Below are 15,057 nucleotides of genomic sequence, written 5' to 3' on the forward strand. Positions count from 1 at the left end.
GAATCGAGGCTGAACTGACTGAGCCACCCAGCTGCCCCAGGTCGGGAAGTTTTTTGTTTTTTGTTTTTGTTTTGTTTTTTTTTTTTTCTTTTTACAGTAGTTTGGTGAAGAGTTAATGTTGCTTCACTGAGTATATTGTTTTATTTAAACTAACTTTTTTATTTAAATTTTTTTTTTGTGAGCATCAAGAGAGGTTTAAACTGTGAAAAAATCCCCAGGAAGCAAATATTTACATTTAGGTGGTCTTTGAACATCTGCTGTCCTTTCTGAAGGTCAGAGCAACTGACACGCTTCCTATCTATTGGGTTGTATAGTTTTATAGGGCAGGAGCATTCAGGAGCCACCAGGCAGGCCAGCTCTTTTAGGACCTCATTCCTCCTGTAACTCAGCACAGCACCAGAGTTGTCTACACTTTTCCAAGACAGCAGAAAATGAACAAATCCCAGGTAAGTTGTTCATTCCCCACTTTATTTTGCGATGGACTTGGTGAATCCCATTGTAATGGGAAATTAGCAATAGATAGAAATCTACCTTTACAGAAAATAGAGAGTAACAGATCAATAGCAAGACTAAGGTGGCTTGTAGATACATACTGATCATTCTATATCTTAGAGTTTCTAAACTGACCTACAAATAACATCTCTGTTGTTTCTGATAACCATGGAGAAAGGAAGACACAGTCTTTTGGATACAGACAGAATTTTTTCAAGACACAAAGACTTCTTAGGTGATATCTTTTTTGGTTTTAACATAGGGACACATAGTGAATATCCTTCCTGTGACAGCCCTGAAATGAGTGCCTAAAACTGTTCCTCACTGAGAGTAAAAGGGTCTGAGAGATAGTTCAAGTAGTTAATTTAATGATGGTCATGTTCGATCCTGGTGTAAAACCCGGTATGTTCAGAGGAATGAATGGTCTACATGCCTGTTAACAAAAACTCTCCATAACTGCTTTAGCCAGGTTGTGTATGCGAGTTTTATAGCAGATGGTTCAAAGTTAAATTCTCTGGTAAATGTGTCTGAGCTTCTCAAATTCACCCTATAGATTTCTGTCTTGGTTTTTCCCTTCCACTTTTTTGGGGTTTGTCCAGGTAAAATTGCCAATGATTTAATTGTAATTGCCTTCCTTCAAGAACTGCTCCATTACTCTTCTGACAGTCTCTCCTGGGGAGTCTTCTTTGTCTCTTCTGATGGCTCTTTCCTGTAGCCTTCCTCATTGTACCCCATCGTTCAGTTCCAAGTTTGTATCCTTTGTCTACTAGTCTTAACGTTTATCTCTACATATATGCTGGAAAAATAATACTGTTTATTATTTTGAGCACTTCTAATAATATGTAAATTATCTTAATGTTTGTATGACAGGCATTTTCTCCCCTCAGTACACTAGTAATTTGAGATCTATCCATAGGAAGTTTATTTACTTACTTTTTTAAATAAATAGTTTTTTAAAAATTTTATTAGAGTTTGCGAGTGGGGGAGAGGGGCAGAAGGAGAGAGAGAAAGGAGATGGAGAGAGAGAGAGAGAATGAGAATATCTTTTTTTTTTTTAATTTTTTTAAACGCTTATTCATTTTTGAGACACAGAGAGAGACAGAGCATGAGCAGGAAAGGGGCAGAGAGAGAGGGAGACACAGAATCCGAAGCAGACTCCAGCCTCCGAGCTGTCAGCACAGAGCCCCCGACGTGGGGCTCGAACTCACGAACCGTGAGATCATGACCTGAGCCGAAGTGGGACGCTCAACCAACTGAGCCACCCAGATGCCCCAAGAATGAGAGTATCTTGAGAGAGAGAATATCTTAATCACGCTCCACACTTAGGGTGGATCTTGACCCAGAGCTGACTCTCACAATCATAAGATCATGACCTGAGCTGAAATCAAGAGTCCGATGCTTCACCACCTAGGCATCCCTGTAGTTTGTTTCTTTTAATGTTGGATTTTCGTGCTGTCTGGCCAAAGTGTATCCTAAATACTATATTTCATTGGTAGACATTCAGGTAATTCCATTTTTCATTGATATAAATGCTGCTGTGAATATCCTTGACATTCTCTGATAAATGCAAATGTATCTCCAGACTCATGAACATTGCTTCTCAGAGTGAGGATCTTTGGCCAGAAATGGCAGCGTCACCTCGAAACTTGTTTGACATGCAGATTGTGATCCACCGTCCCAAACCTACTGGAAGAGAACTTTTGGAGGCCAGGCCCAGTAATCTGTGTTTTTAACAGGATGTCCATGTGATGGTGTTAAGTTTAAGAATCATTGCTCCAATGTCCAGTGATTAGTATTTTTGAGTTATCGGATATGAAGATTTCTAATTTTTCTAGGTAAATTGTTATTTATTAGAAAACTACTTTTCCTACTTTCTCTCCAGATGTAAAAATTATCTTTACATTGAAGGGTGAAAAACTTCATTGTTTAATTTCCATGGGTCTGATTATTTAGTTTGTGCAACTTTCATAAATTTATGGCTTTTTAGGTTGTTTTATTCTACTGAGTTTTGTAAGAATTCCTGTGTATTTTATTTTATTTATTTATTTTTTAAAGTTTAATGGGCATTGAGGGGGGCACGGTTGGGATGAGCACTGAGTGTTGTATGGAAACCAATTTGACAATAAATTATATTTAATATATATAAAAAAAATTTTTATTTATTTTGAGAGAGACATAAACAGCGTAAGTCAGGGAGGGGCAGAGAGGGAGACATAGAATCTGAAGCAGGTTCCAGGCTCCAAGTTATCAGCACAGAGCCCGACTCAGGACTCAAACCCATAAACCGTGAAATAATGACCTTAGCTGAAGTTGGACACTCAACCGAGTGAGCCACCCAGGTGCCCCACCAGGCAGATTTCTAATGCATTAAAAGCTTAAAATTCTACCTCAGTGGAGGTTTAACATGCCAGTGTGATTTTCCAGGTACTTTTCAAAAATTGTTAAATTTCCCCCAAATCCTGGAGTCTTCACAATTAGATGGTAATTTCAAACAATACTACTTTCGGAAATCTCTTTTATTTAGAAATCCTGCACCTCTTTCTTTTGATCAGAAATTACATAGCTTTTCTTCAGCTTATAAAACAAATTCTACTTAAAATATAGTTTTATTTTTAAAATAACAAATAGATTGCCAGCTTGCAGAGACCTGGGGGAGCAGGTTCCATCCTCAGTTCTCTGCAAATGCTGCTGTCGCTGTCGGTGCCCCGATGTCCCTCTCCCTGAAGCTACCAGTTGTTCCGTCTCCACATTTAATGTATGTATAAGCCATTCCATTGCTTCTCGGCCACTCTTACCATTTGCAGATGTTGTACTTACCGTCAGTCCTTCAAGGTAACTGCTGAGACAGACTCCTTTCACAATGATTATGGCTTCTTGAGTCAAAAGAATTTTTTCTGGGTCCTGAGAATGTGGTTTGTATAGAAGTCTGTCATCCACTGAAACCATATTTGTAAATGAAATACTAGCAGATCTAAGTTCCATTGTTTTGTCTATGGGAACAACTACAGAATGTTTTTGCACATATGTTTTAGTTCTTGCTGCACCAATAAGAGATTTCACAGTGGAAGGCAATCCTTGCTCTGTTCCGAGAAGTCTTTGGCTGTGAAACTTTCCAAAAGGATCTGTATGTTCTGTCCAGTACATCAACTCCAAGCAAGCTTGAGGTCATAGGGTTCAGGTATTTCTGCACTGCGACTGTTGAAACAGTTTCCCATGGGTGATTAGAAATGCGCTCTGAAGTCCATATCTTCATGGTGTCGTCAGCCTGCATGATGACCCTGGCGTTCTGTAGGAGACAGACATCAGGTTACTTTCTTCCCATACGATTTGTCTAAGAACTCTTTTTGAAAACTTGAGTTTCCCCACTGTTTTGCAGTGTGATGTATGTCATAGTGCATACATCTATGTCTGGGTCCTTTCGCGCTCTATTCATTTCCACTGCTTAGTTTGGCCCTTTTTAGGCCAGTACCACATTTGATAAAAAATATTTCAGGTGAGTAGTGTACATCCTTCCACACTTTTTTCGTCTTCAGCAGGATCCTGGCTTCAGTTGGCCCTTTGTGTTCCTGTACAAATATTGTTAGCATTCACAAAATAACCTGCTGGAACTTTATTTGCAGTTGAATTGAATCTATAAGTCAATGTGGGAAAAATTGCTTATTTTCTGATATTGAATATTCTGCCTGTGAACATGATGTATTTTCTACATTTATATAAGTCTTTAGTAATTTTAAAAGTTTCTTTGTGTGTGGAATTCTTGCACACCTATTGTTAGAGTTATTTCTATGTGTTTAGCATTTTTATTAATATATATGCTTTTTTTTTTTTGAGAGAGAGAGAGAGAGAGGGTGAGAAAGAGAGGGGAGAGGGGTGAAGGAGAGGGAGAGAGAGAATTTTAAGCATTGTCCACACTCAGGGCAGAGCCTTACAGGCCTGGATTCCATGACCCTGGGATCATGACCTGAGCCTAAATCAAGAGTTGGATGCTCAACCAAGTGAGCCATTCAGGATCCCCTAATATACCTGTATATATTTTTTTAATTTTTATTTTTTAAATTATTTTTTAATTAATTTATTATTTAATTTACATCCTAGTTAGCATATAGTGCAACAATGATTTCAGGAGTAGATTCCTTAATGCCCCTTACCCATTTAGCCCATCCCCCGCCCCACAATCCTCCAGCAACCCTCTGTTTGTTCTCTATATCTAAGAGTCTCTCTTTTGTCCCCCTCCCTGTTTTTATGTTATTTTTGCTTCCCTTCCTTTGTGTTTATCTGTTTAGTATCTTAAATTCCTCATATGAGTGAAGTCATATGATACTTGTCTTTCTCTGACAGATTTCGCTTAGCATGATACCCTCCAGTTCCATCCATGTAGTTGCAAATGGCAGGATTTTATTCTTTTTGATTGCTGAGTAATACTCCAGTGTGTGTGTGTGTGTGTGTGTGTGTGTGTGTATGTATATATATATACATATAGACACATGCTCACACACACACACACACATACATTCATTTTGCATCTTCTTTATCCATTCATTCATCCATGGACATTTGGATCCTTTCCATACTTTGGCTGTTGTCAGTAGTGCTGCTATAAACATTACGATGGATTTTCCCCTTTGAAACAGCATACCTGTATCCCTTGGGAAAATACCTAGTAGTGCAATTGCTGGGTCTTAGGGTGGTTCTATTTTAAATTTTTCGAGGAACCTCCATACTGTTTTCCAGAGTGGTTGCACCAGTTTGCATTCCCACCAGCATTGCAAAAGAGATTCTCTTTCTCCGCATCCTCGCCAACATCTGTTGTTGCCTGAGTTGTTAATGTTAGCCATTCTGACAGGTGTGAGGTGGTATCTCATTGTAGTTTTGATTTGTATTTCCTTGATGATGAGTGATGTTGAGCATTTTCTCATGTGTCTGTTATCCATCTGGATATCTTATTTGGAAAAGTGTCTACTCATGTCTTTTGCCCATTTCTTCACTGGATTATTTGTTGGGTGTTGAGTTTGATAAGTTCTTTATAGATGTTGGATACTAACCCTTTATCTGATATGTCATTTGCAAATATCTTCTCCCATTCCATTGGTTGCCTTTTAGTTTTGCTGATTGTTTCCTTTGCTATGCAGAAGCTTTTTATTTTGATGAGGTCCCAATAGTTCAGTTTTGCTTTTGCTTCCCTTGGCTCCAGTGACGTGTTGAGTAAGAAGTTGCTGCAGCTGAGATCAGAGGTTTTTTCCTGCTTCCTTCTCTAGGATTTTGATGGTTTCCTGTCTTACATTTAGGTCTTTCATCCATTCTGAGTTTATTTTTGTGTATTATACATATATTTTCAATTGTACTTTTCATTTTTATTTTTATTTATTTATTTTTTTTAATTTTTTTTTCAACGTTTATTTTATTTTTGGGACAGAGAGAGACAGAGCATGAACGGGGGAGGGGCAGAGAGAGAGGGAGACACAGAATTGGAAACAGGCTCCAGGCTCCGAGCCATCAGCCCAGAGCCTGACGCGGGGCTCGAACTCACAGACCGTGAGATCGTGACCTGGCTGAAGTCGGACGCTTAACCGACTGCGCCACCCAGGCGCCCTCAATTGTACTTTTTAATTGCTTGTTGCTGGCATGTTATTTTTTATATATTGACCTAAAATCCAACAATTTTTCTACACTAATTTACTATACCTAATAATTTATCTCAACCTTATTTGCATTTTTTATATATACACATGTGTAATCTGGTATTGGTGACACTGCTGTTTACTTTTTCCAATTCATAAAACCTTTTTTTCTTTATTGCCCTCGTAGGTCCTCCAATATATGATACTCAATAGAAGCAAAGAGTAGGTTTCCTTGTCTTTGTTCTGTTCTCAAAGGGGAAGTTTTCCTCTCAATATGTGATTTTTGCTGCATTTTTTTTTTGCATTTCTTACCACATCAAGGATGTCCAATTCTATTCCTAGTTACCTAAAGTTTTTGTTTTCTTCATGAGTGCCTTTTAAACTTTATTAAATGGTTTTGGACATCTATTGAAATCATATTATTTGTCTCCTTCATTTTCTTAGTTGGTGAATTACATTAATTTTTAAATGTAAAACTACCTGGATATTTCTGAAATAAATCTAACTGGGTCATGCTAATATTTTGTTTCGGGTTTTTGTTTCTATGCCTATGAGAGAGATTGACCACTAAGTTTTTGGCCAGGGGGAGATATGTTCTTCTTAGGTTTTAGTATTTAGCATCAAAGTATGTTGAATTCATAACATGAATTCTTGAATGTTTCCTCTTGCTTTCTCTACAAGATTTTGTTTTATTGCTACTTCTTTCTTAGATATACATCCATCTGTGGCACCATCTGTGCATGGAGTTTGTTTGTTTCTCCTTCCTTCCTTCCTTCTGTCCTTCCTTTCTTCCACACCCAATCAGGGGCTCATTTTATACTCTGTTTGTATGATGTTGGCCTTTTCTTTTAGGAGATTCTACATGTAAGTAACACCATATGGTGTTTGTTTTCTCTCTTGACTTACCATAATGCCCTCAAGGTCTGTCCATATTGTCACAAATGGTAAGATTTCCTTTGTTTTTATGGTTGAATAGTATTCCATTGTGTGTTTACACACCACATTTTCTTTATCCCATCCATTCCTCTGTTGATGGACACTTATACTGTGTCATGCCTCAGCTATTGTAACGAATGCTGCAGTGAACGGGGCATTAAGGTGTGTTTTGCAGTTTTGATTCCATTTCTTTTGGATTTGTGCCTAAAAGTGGGATTTCTGGATCATCTGGTACTTCCATTTTTAATTTTTTGAGGGACCGCCATAGTGTTCTCCAAGGTAGCTGCGCCAATTTACATTCCCACCAACAGTGAAGGGTTCCCTTTTTACGCCACATTCTTGCCATTTATTATCTCTTGTCTTTTTGAGGGTAGCCATGCTTAGAGGTGTGAAAGTGATATTTCATTGTGGTTTTGGTTTGCATTTCCTTGATGATTCATGATATTGAGCACCTTTCCATATACATATTGGCCGTTTGTAGGTCTTTGGAAAAATGTCGGTTCAGGTCCTTTGCTCATTTTAATTGGATTATTTGCTGGTTTGCTTTTTGAGTTGTATGAGTTGTTTGTACATTTTGGATATTAACATCTTATCAGATACATGATTTGTGAATATCTTTTCCCAATCTGTAGGTTACTTTTCAGTTTATGGACTGTTTGCTGGGCAGGGCTCTTAAGTTCGATGAAGTCTTGTTTGAGCTTTTGTTGCCTTCCTTTTGGCATCTTATCCAAAAAAACATGATCCTAGAGAACAATGTTGAGCTTCTCCCCTATGTTTTCTTCTAGGAATTGTATGGTATCAGTTCTTATGTTTAAGTCTGATTCATTTCAAGTTAATTTGTATGAGTGGTGTAAGATAGGGGTATAGTTTCATTCTTTTGCGTGTTGGTATCCCGTTTTCCCACCACCATTTACCGAAGAGACTATCCTTTCCCATTGTGTGTTTTTGCAACCCTGTCAAAAATCAGTCGACCATATATGCGTGGGTTTATTGGGGGGTTTCTGTTCTGTTCCATTTGACTGCAACTGTTTTTATCACTGAAATAAGTCTCTCTTTCGCTGCAGTTGGTATTCCCTGTAATGTACCTTAATTAGGCCTTCATTCACTTCGTTCTTAACCACTTATGAATAGTTAGTACGTGTCCTAATGTGTGCCAGCTGGTGAGGATTCTAAGACTGAGACATCGCTCTTTATAAAGAGAAACTCTTAGAACTGTGTAGGGCATTAAAAGAAACTCACGTGATTTTGACGTTACTATAAGTCCTACAGTGGGGATCCTGTTTTGTTTTCCTTATGATTTTTCATTTCTGGTTAAAAATGAAGAGACAAGATTTTCAAGCCTAAAATAACATAATTGTTTTTTGTATTGGGTGACATAACCCATTTGTATTTGTTCTTGTTAGGCTTTAGTCCCTCCATCTGACAATGTATTTCTTCCCTGTGCTTTTTCTTGGTTGTGTGGGGCATCCCGATTGAGTGGGAGCCGGCAGGGGGCGCCAGTGAAGAATTCACTCAAGACAGAACAGAAGAAATAGAAGTTTACCGGATACCCTGCAAGGGAGCAGCAGGCAGGATGGCAAAGGGGAGACCGTCTGCTACTAAGCGGTGGTGAGGGGCTGTAGTTCTAGAGTAGCTGTAACTTTTCCCCCTTTTTTGGTAATCTTAGGCACTGTGCCTGCCGTGGGCAGCCCATTGCTCAGTGAGGGCCTGTGGCTTAATGAGCCTGTTCACGTCAGCTTGGTGGTCATGGTCGTGGTCGCTGTGGGTCCTTTTGCCTTGCTCAAGCTTTGACTGCTCAAGCTTGTTGTATACACAAGTGGTCTCTAGAGGTTGTTCGTTTGTATTTTATTGGATTATTTTGTTTTGTTTTTTCACCACTGCATCAGTCAGCTTGTGTCGTAACAAAGGATTCCTAAATTTATTTTTTGTTTGTGTCTGTGATCTTAGGAGCTAAGGCGTGGCTCTGTTCCCTGTGCTGTGCATTATGGGGTCAAGGATGAAGGATGATGTCTCTGAAAACTTCTCCCTGAAGTGACACATTTCCCTTGTACTGCTTTTCATTGGACAAAGCAAGTCACGTGGCCCAGGTTCATGTCAGGGGCAGGATTTGTAATGTACCTTTAGGGGCAGGCTGGGGGGCCAGGACTTAAAGTTTACTCCTTCTAGAGTGGTTCAGTATTCAAGTTTTATTCTATTATTAATTATCATTTAAGTTTAAATTGTGGTTATAGTTTGTAATTTTCTTTCAACATATAAAAGGACTTTTATTATTACCGCAATTCGACCTTTACCTTCAGTCATCTTCTGCTATCCCGTATTTTGTGGAAGCCCTCTGAAGTATTTTGTTTTCCTTAATGAAGAATATTTGTAATACTGTTTTTCAAACAGTTTCATGGGGCACCTGGGTGGCTCAGTCGCTTTAGCATCCTTCTCTTGATTTCGGTCCAGGGCATGATCTCACGGTTCCTGGGATGGAGTCGTGCTTGGGGCTCCACTCTCACAGCATGGAGCCTGCGTGGGATCCTCTCTGTCCCTTTCTCTCTGCCCCTCCCCTGCTCGTGCTCTTTCTCTCTCTCAAAATAAATAAAGAAACCTAAAAAAATTTCTTGAATCAGTTTCATTTAAGGACAGAGCTGGTATGTCAGGAATGATTTGGAATCGAATATATCTCTTGATTGGTGAATTCTGATTATGTGCCTGGATAATACTACGTTAAGTAAGTTTTCTGGATTAGCTAGTGCAATCCTACACCACCTTCATGCTGTAGGTACTGAAATTACAGAAGCTTATAAGGATTTACATTCGGGATCTATATAGAATAGTTCATTTGCAGAAAATGCAGTTTGAGAAATGGACAAATTTGAGATCTCTTGAGTCCGAGTCTACCAGGAGATGCCTCTTCTGCCAATTTGCTACTTGAAATGTGGGAACTGGAACTCACATTACAAATGATACTGGAAGTGTTCTCAGTAGTTCCTGAGGTGCCTCCTGGTTTTGAAAATGACTCAGGAAGATCTTTGTGTGCTGCTGATTTTATCATCTTGCTCACCTCACTTCTTCATAGACTTGTCATGTCTCAGTGTATTCTCCCACTTCAGATACTTAAGGAACCTCAGCCTTTATACTCACGATATGTAGCTGCATCGACAGGTAGAAACACGTTATTTACATATATTTTTTAACTTTTTTATGTTTATTTTTGAGAGAGAGAGAGAGAGAGAGACAAAGACAGAACATGAGTTGGGGAGGAGCAGAGAGAGAGGGAGACACAGAATCCCAAGCAGGCTTCATGCTGTCCATACAGAACACGATGTGGGGTTCAAACCCGTGAACAGGGAGATCATGACCTGACCCGAACTCAGACGTTTAACCAACTTAGCCACCCAGGCACCTTCGGTTTTACCTTTTAAACTGGAGAATAAAAATTTGTAACAAAATGTATTGATAGTATATTTATGTAATTCATAAATAACAACTTCGGTAGTACTCAAAAATATTCTTTTTGTTTTTAAAGTTTTTTTTAACGTTTATTCAATTTTGAGAGACAGAGAGAGACAGATCATGAGCAGGGAAGGGGCAGGGAGAGAGGGAGACACAGAATCCGAAGCAGGCTCCAGGCTCCGAGCTGTCAGCACAGAGCTCAACGCGGGGCTCGAACTCACGAACCGCGAGATCATGACCTGAGTAGAAGTTGGACGCTCAACCGACTGAGCCACCTGGGCACCCCAGTACTCCAAACTATTCTTTAAGGTGGAAAGTGATCACACATTTTGAAGACTTGGTCTAGTTTACTCTGTGATCCATTGCATGAATTCCTTTATGGCCCTTTCTGTCATCACAGATCCAGGGTGGAATCTCAACTTTTCTTCCGCCATTTGCCCTCTTCTCATTTCGCGAATGTGGTAGAGAAGCCCCGCTTTTCCTTGCACCTGGGACCACGACCCTGTGTTCATGAGAGCACGGGGTTCCTGTTCTCCTACAGCCGTTGTTCAGTGAGGCCCCACAAAGAGCTAATTTTGCTGCTCGTTTGTTTTAGTCTGTCTTGTGCATACTTCATCTTAGCAGTTTTAACCTGTTACTGCATGTTTTCTTATCAGATTATGTGCTCCTTGAATACAAGAACAGCTTTATTAATCTTAGCATTTCTAAGAATTGGAACAGTTCCGGATATATTGTGGGATTTGGTGATTTTTACATTAATAATACCTTGAAACAATGGCATAGTGTTTGCTAGATTTCTCGTCTTCCCTCAAAGCCTAAAGCCAAACACACCTTCTGCAGACTATTTTGGTAATCATGAGAAGGATTGGTTCCCATACAGCTTTTCCATGTCACCCAATTCTGTGAACATTTCAGACTGAACAGAAATCCCAGGGATCAGTATCATTTAAGGATGTGACCGTGGGCTTCACCCAGGAGGAGTGGCAGTGCTTGGACTCCAGTCAGAGGTCCCTGTACAGGGACGTGATGCTGGAGAACTACAGCCACCTTGTCTCAGTGGGTAAGGACTGTTTTTATATAATTCCAAGTAGCATGTTTTGATCGTGTTAATTATGAGGCGTATAGGCTGTGTGCCGTGTTGAATGATATTTAAGATTGGAATTCAGGAGTCATTGCCGATTGATCACTTTTAGGCGCCAGGAAGGTAGTTGTGTTTACCTCTCCAGTGAAGTGTTCCGTGGCTTCTTCACTGAGCAGCTGCAGCGGCTTCCTCCTCTTCCAGAGGCCCTGAAGTCTAGGCCACCTGGTCTGAATCCTGAATGATTTCACGTTGACAGGGTCCTGTGCTACGAAACCAGAGGTGATCTTCAGGCTGGAGCAAGGAGAGGAGCCATGGATATCGGAGGAAGAATTCCGAAGCCAGAGCCTCCCAGGTGAGTTGATACATACGGCACGGATGAACATCAGGACATTTATTACCTTCCCATGATTAACCCAGGGCTGGACAACTTTGGAATGTGTTTTTAAGGTATCTGTTTAGAAGTCATAATCCAGTGAGTGACTGAGAATACTGGTTATTGAACCAAACCTCCAGATTCTGCTGTCACGAAAAATGTTCTCCTGTTTGATTCACGTTTTGAATATTCACCAGTTCTTACATTTGTCAACAGACCAATCTTTGCCTTCCTCCCCTTTGCCATCGTTTTCCTGCATGAGTCTGTGTTTCTCAAAGCAGTGTCAGCCTCCGACCTTACCTGCGTTGTTGCACTGCATTCCTGCTGTTCCCAGGCATTGTTTCATACACTGATTTTCCGACTCAAATAATTTTTGAGTGCTTGCTGTTGTCTAAATACCATAGTAGTGAGAGGCGCGTGGGTGGCTCAGTCAGTTGAGCGTGTAACTTCAGCTCAGGTCATGATCTTGCTGTCCATGAGTCGAGCCCTGCATCGGGCTCTGTGCTGACAGCTCAGAGCCTGGAGCTTGCTTCAGATTCTGTGTCTCCCTCTCTCTTGGCCCTCCCCCACTCGTGCTCTCTCTCTCTCTCAAAAATTAATACATGTTAAAAAAATTTTTTTGATTAAAAACAATTAATAAATGCCATAGCAGTGAAAGATTAATGTGCCAGTGACTTTATACAAGTAGCACTAGTGGCCAAGAGATGCATGCAGAGATGGTCAACATCACTAACGTGAGGGACATGCACATCCGAGCCACGTCACACCATTTAGAATGGCTAGCACCAAGAAGACAAGAGAGAACAAGTGTTGGCGAGGGTGAGGAGAAAAGGGAACTCTTGTGCACTGTCGGTGGTGGTGATGTAAATCGGTTCACCTACTGTGGAAAAGGGTGTGCAGATTCCTCAAGCAGTTAAATATAGAACTGTCCTAGGATCCCGCAGTTGTACTTGGGAACATACCCGAAGAAAATGAAAAGAGGATATCGAAGAGAATATACACATTCACGTGTATCACGGCCTTATTCACAATAGCCAGATCTGGACACAACCTGCGTGCTCGTCAGTTCATGAATGGCTAAAGAAAGAAAAGAAAGTAGTAGTATTCAGTCATGAGAAATGACATCCTGCCACTTTAAGAGAAAGACATTTACCGTATGGTGTCACTTATATCTGGAATCTGGAAAAGGCAAACTCATGATAACGGAGGGTAATGTGGTGGTTCCCAGGGGATGGGGAGTGGGAAAGGAGGGATGGTACAAGATCGGACGAGATAAGTAAGCCCTAGAGATGGCGGATACCATATCAAGAATGCAGACAGTATCGTATTGTGATCATCACACTTGCCAAGACACCAGAACTGAATCGTTCCAATCACTAATAAGGCATGGGAATTGTGTAACATATTAAAGGTGCTGATTATTGGTACAGTAGCAGTCATAATACAGTTTATAATTGTCTGAAACTAACATGTGCACCTTGAATTTATACAGTTATATGTCTCATACATTTAAAAAGTAGCACTAGAAAGAGATACTTCTGCATATTAACGCTGTGTAGTGGTATAAAATGACCTTGGTATAAATTGTGCTGCTTTAAGAAGAGTAGTCAGGGGAGACCTAAAGTAGGAGATCAGCCACCATTAGAATAGGATTTGAGTGAAATGTTTGTGTGAGTTGGGTGGTTTCTGCCTCTTCTCAGCAAGGGGAATAGCACCCACTAAGCCAATGAGCAGGAATGTGTTTGGTGTTTTTTGGGAAATAGCGAAAAAAAAAAAAAGTACAATGGCCAAAGGGGAGTGATTGATGAGTGCGGGACAGGAAATGACGTCAGGCAGTTGTGGTCCACAAGGTAAATACCATAAATCTTATTAAAGATTTTAATATTATCCTTATTAGTATATTTTGGTTAATAAGCTATGTGTAGTTTATGTTTATAAGATCTTTCTTGCCCCTGGAGAAGATAATGGGAAGAGCATAAGCACTACAGATGTCGCTAGAGGATGCTTGTCGTTTTCCTTAAGGGTGATTATGGTCAGTCCCGATTGGAAGGCATGGAGGTAACGAGAGGAGGGTGGATTCTCTCTGTGTCGGGAAGAAGAGTAACAGAAAGGGAAGAGAGGGTGGGATTTGAAGGATTTTAAAGAATAATGGTTCAAAACTTCCCAAGTTGGGCAGTAGAGCTAAAAGTACTCATTGAAGAATCTGCATGAACTGTAAGAAAGATCAATGCAAAGGGATCCATGCCAATGGCATGTCATGATTACATTTCTAAAAACAAGAGAATGTTTCAAAGTAGCCGTAGAGAAACATCTCCTTTTCTTTGGAAATGATAGTGGATGTTTCAGCCAAAAGCATGGAAGCTAGAGGGAAATAATGCCCTTATTTGAGTACTGAAAGAAAAGAACTTTCAGACAAAAGCGGTATCTTATGAACATATATTAATGAGAGGAGAGCTGAAGATACCATAAAAAGGAAAACTAAGAGAAAGTGTTGTAAGCAAACAAAACTTTTAAAAATGGCTAGAGGACGTTCTCCGAATCGAAAGGAAATAACACTAGAAAGGTGGAACTTTAGAAAAGAAAGAAAATGGAAGTGGCAAAAATAAGGGTAAATATAATGGAGTTTTCTTCTCATGAGTTTCTATAATCATATTTGATTCAGGCAAAATTTAGAAATACCTTATGATTTGATGCTCTATGTGTGGAGAAAATGATATAATTACATTTAAAAGATAGATTAAAGGGCTTTAAATGGAATTAAAGTGTTACATTTCTCTTGAATTGATAAGATGTTGATCCGAGAAGACTGTGATAAATTATATGTGTGCCTTTTACCTAGAAATGGACTCAAATACCTAGAACAACCACTAAAAAGTTATATGAAGTGGTACATTCAGAAAAAGCGTAAACAGAAAAAAATGAAATACTCTAATGAAAATGGAATGTTTAAAATAATGTTCAGGTAAGCAGTAAGAAATTAAGTTAGGAAGAGATGAATGAGAAACTGAGAAAACAACCGAAAAATAAAATGGCAGACTTAAACCTTGACATTAGCAGTGTTCACCATCAATGTAAATGAACTAAGTACACCAATAGGCGTATAAATTGGTAGACTG

General features: G+C 39.7%; 1 protein-coding gene and 1 pseudogene across 1 annotated transcript in view; one reads left to right on the forward strand and one right to left on the reverse strand.

Moving 5' to 3' along the window:
• The window catches only part of LOC123576402 (zinc finger protein 33B-like), a 38,361-nt gene that overhangs the window by 1,313 nt on the left and 21,991 nt on the right, over window positions 1-15,057 (forward strand). Inside the window, 3 exon segments of the mRNA XM_045437200.1 lie at window positions 315-446; window positions 11,403-11,547; window positions 11,825-11,920. Coding sequence (XP_045293156.1) covers window positions 432-446; window positions 11,403-11,547; window positions 11,825-11,920 — 256 coding nt within the window. The 5' untranslated portion in view covers window positions 315-431.
• On the reverse strand, window positions 3,161-3,745 carry LOC123577555 (annotated as a pseudogene).

This window comes from Leopardus geoffroyi, chromosome D2 (genome assembly GCF_018350155.1).
Source record: "Leopardus geoffroyi isolate Oge1 chromosome D2, O.geoffroyi_Oge1_pat1.0, whole genome shotgun sequence".
NCBI classification, from domain to species: domain Eukaryota; kingdom Metazoa; phylum Chordata; class Mammalia; order Carnivora; family Felidae; genus Leopardus; species Leopardus geoffroyi.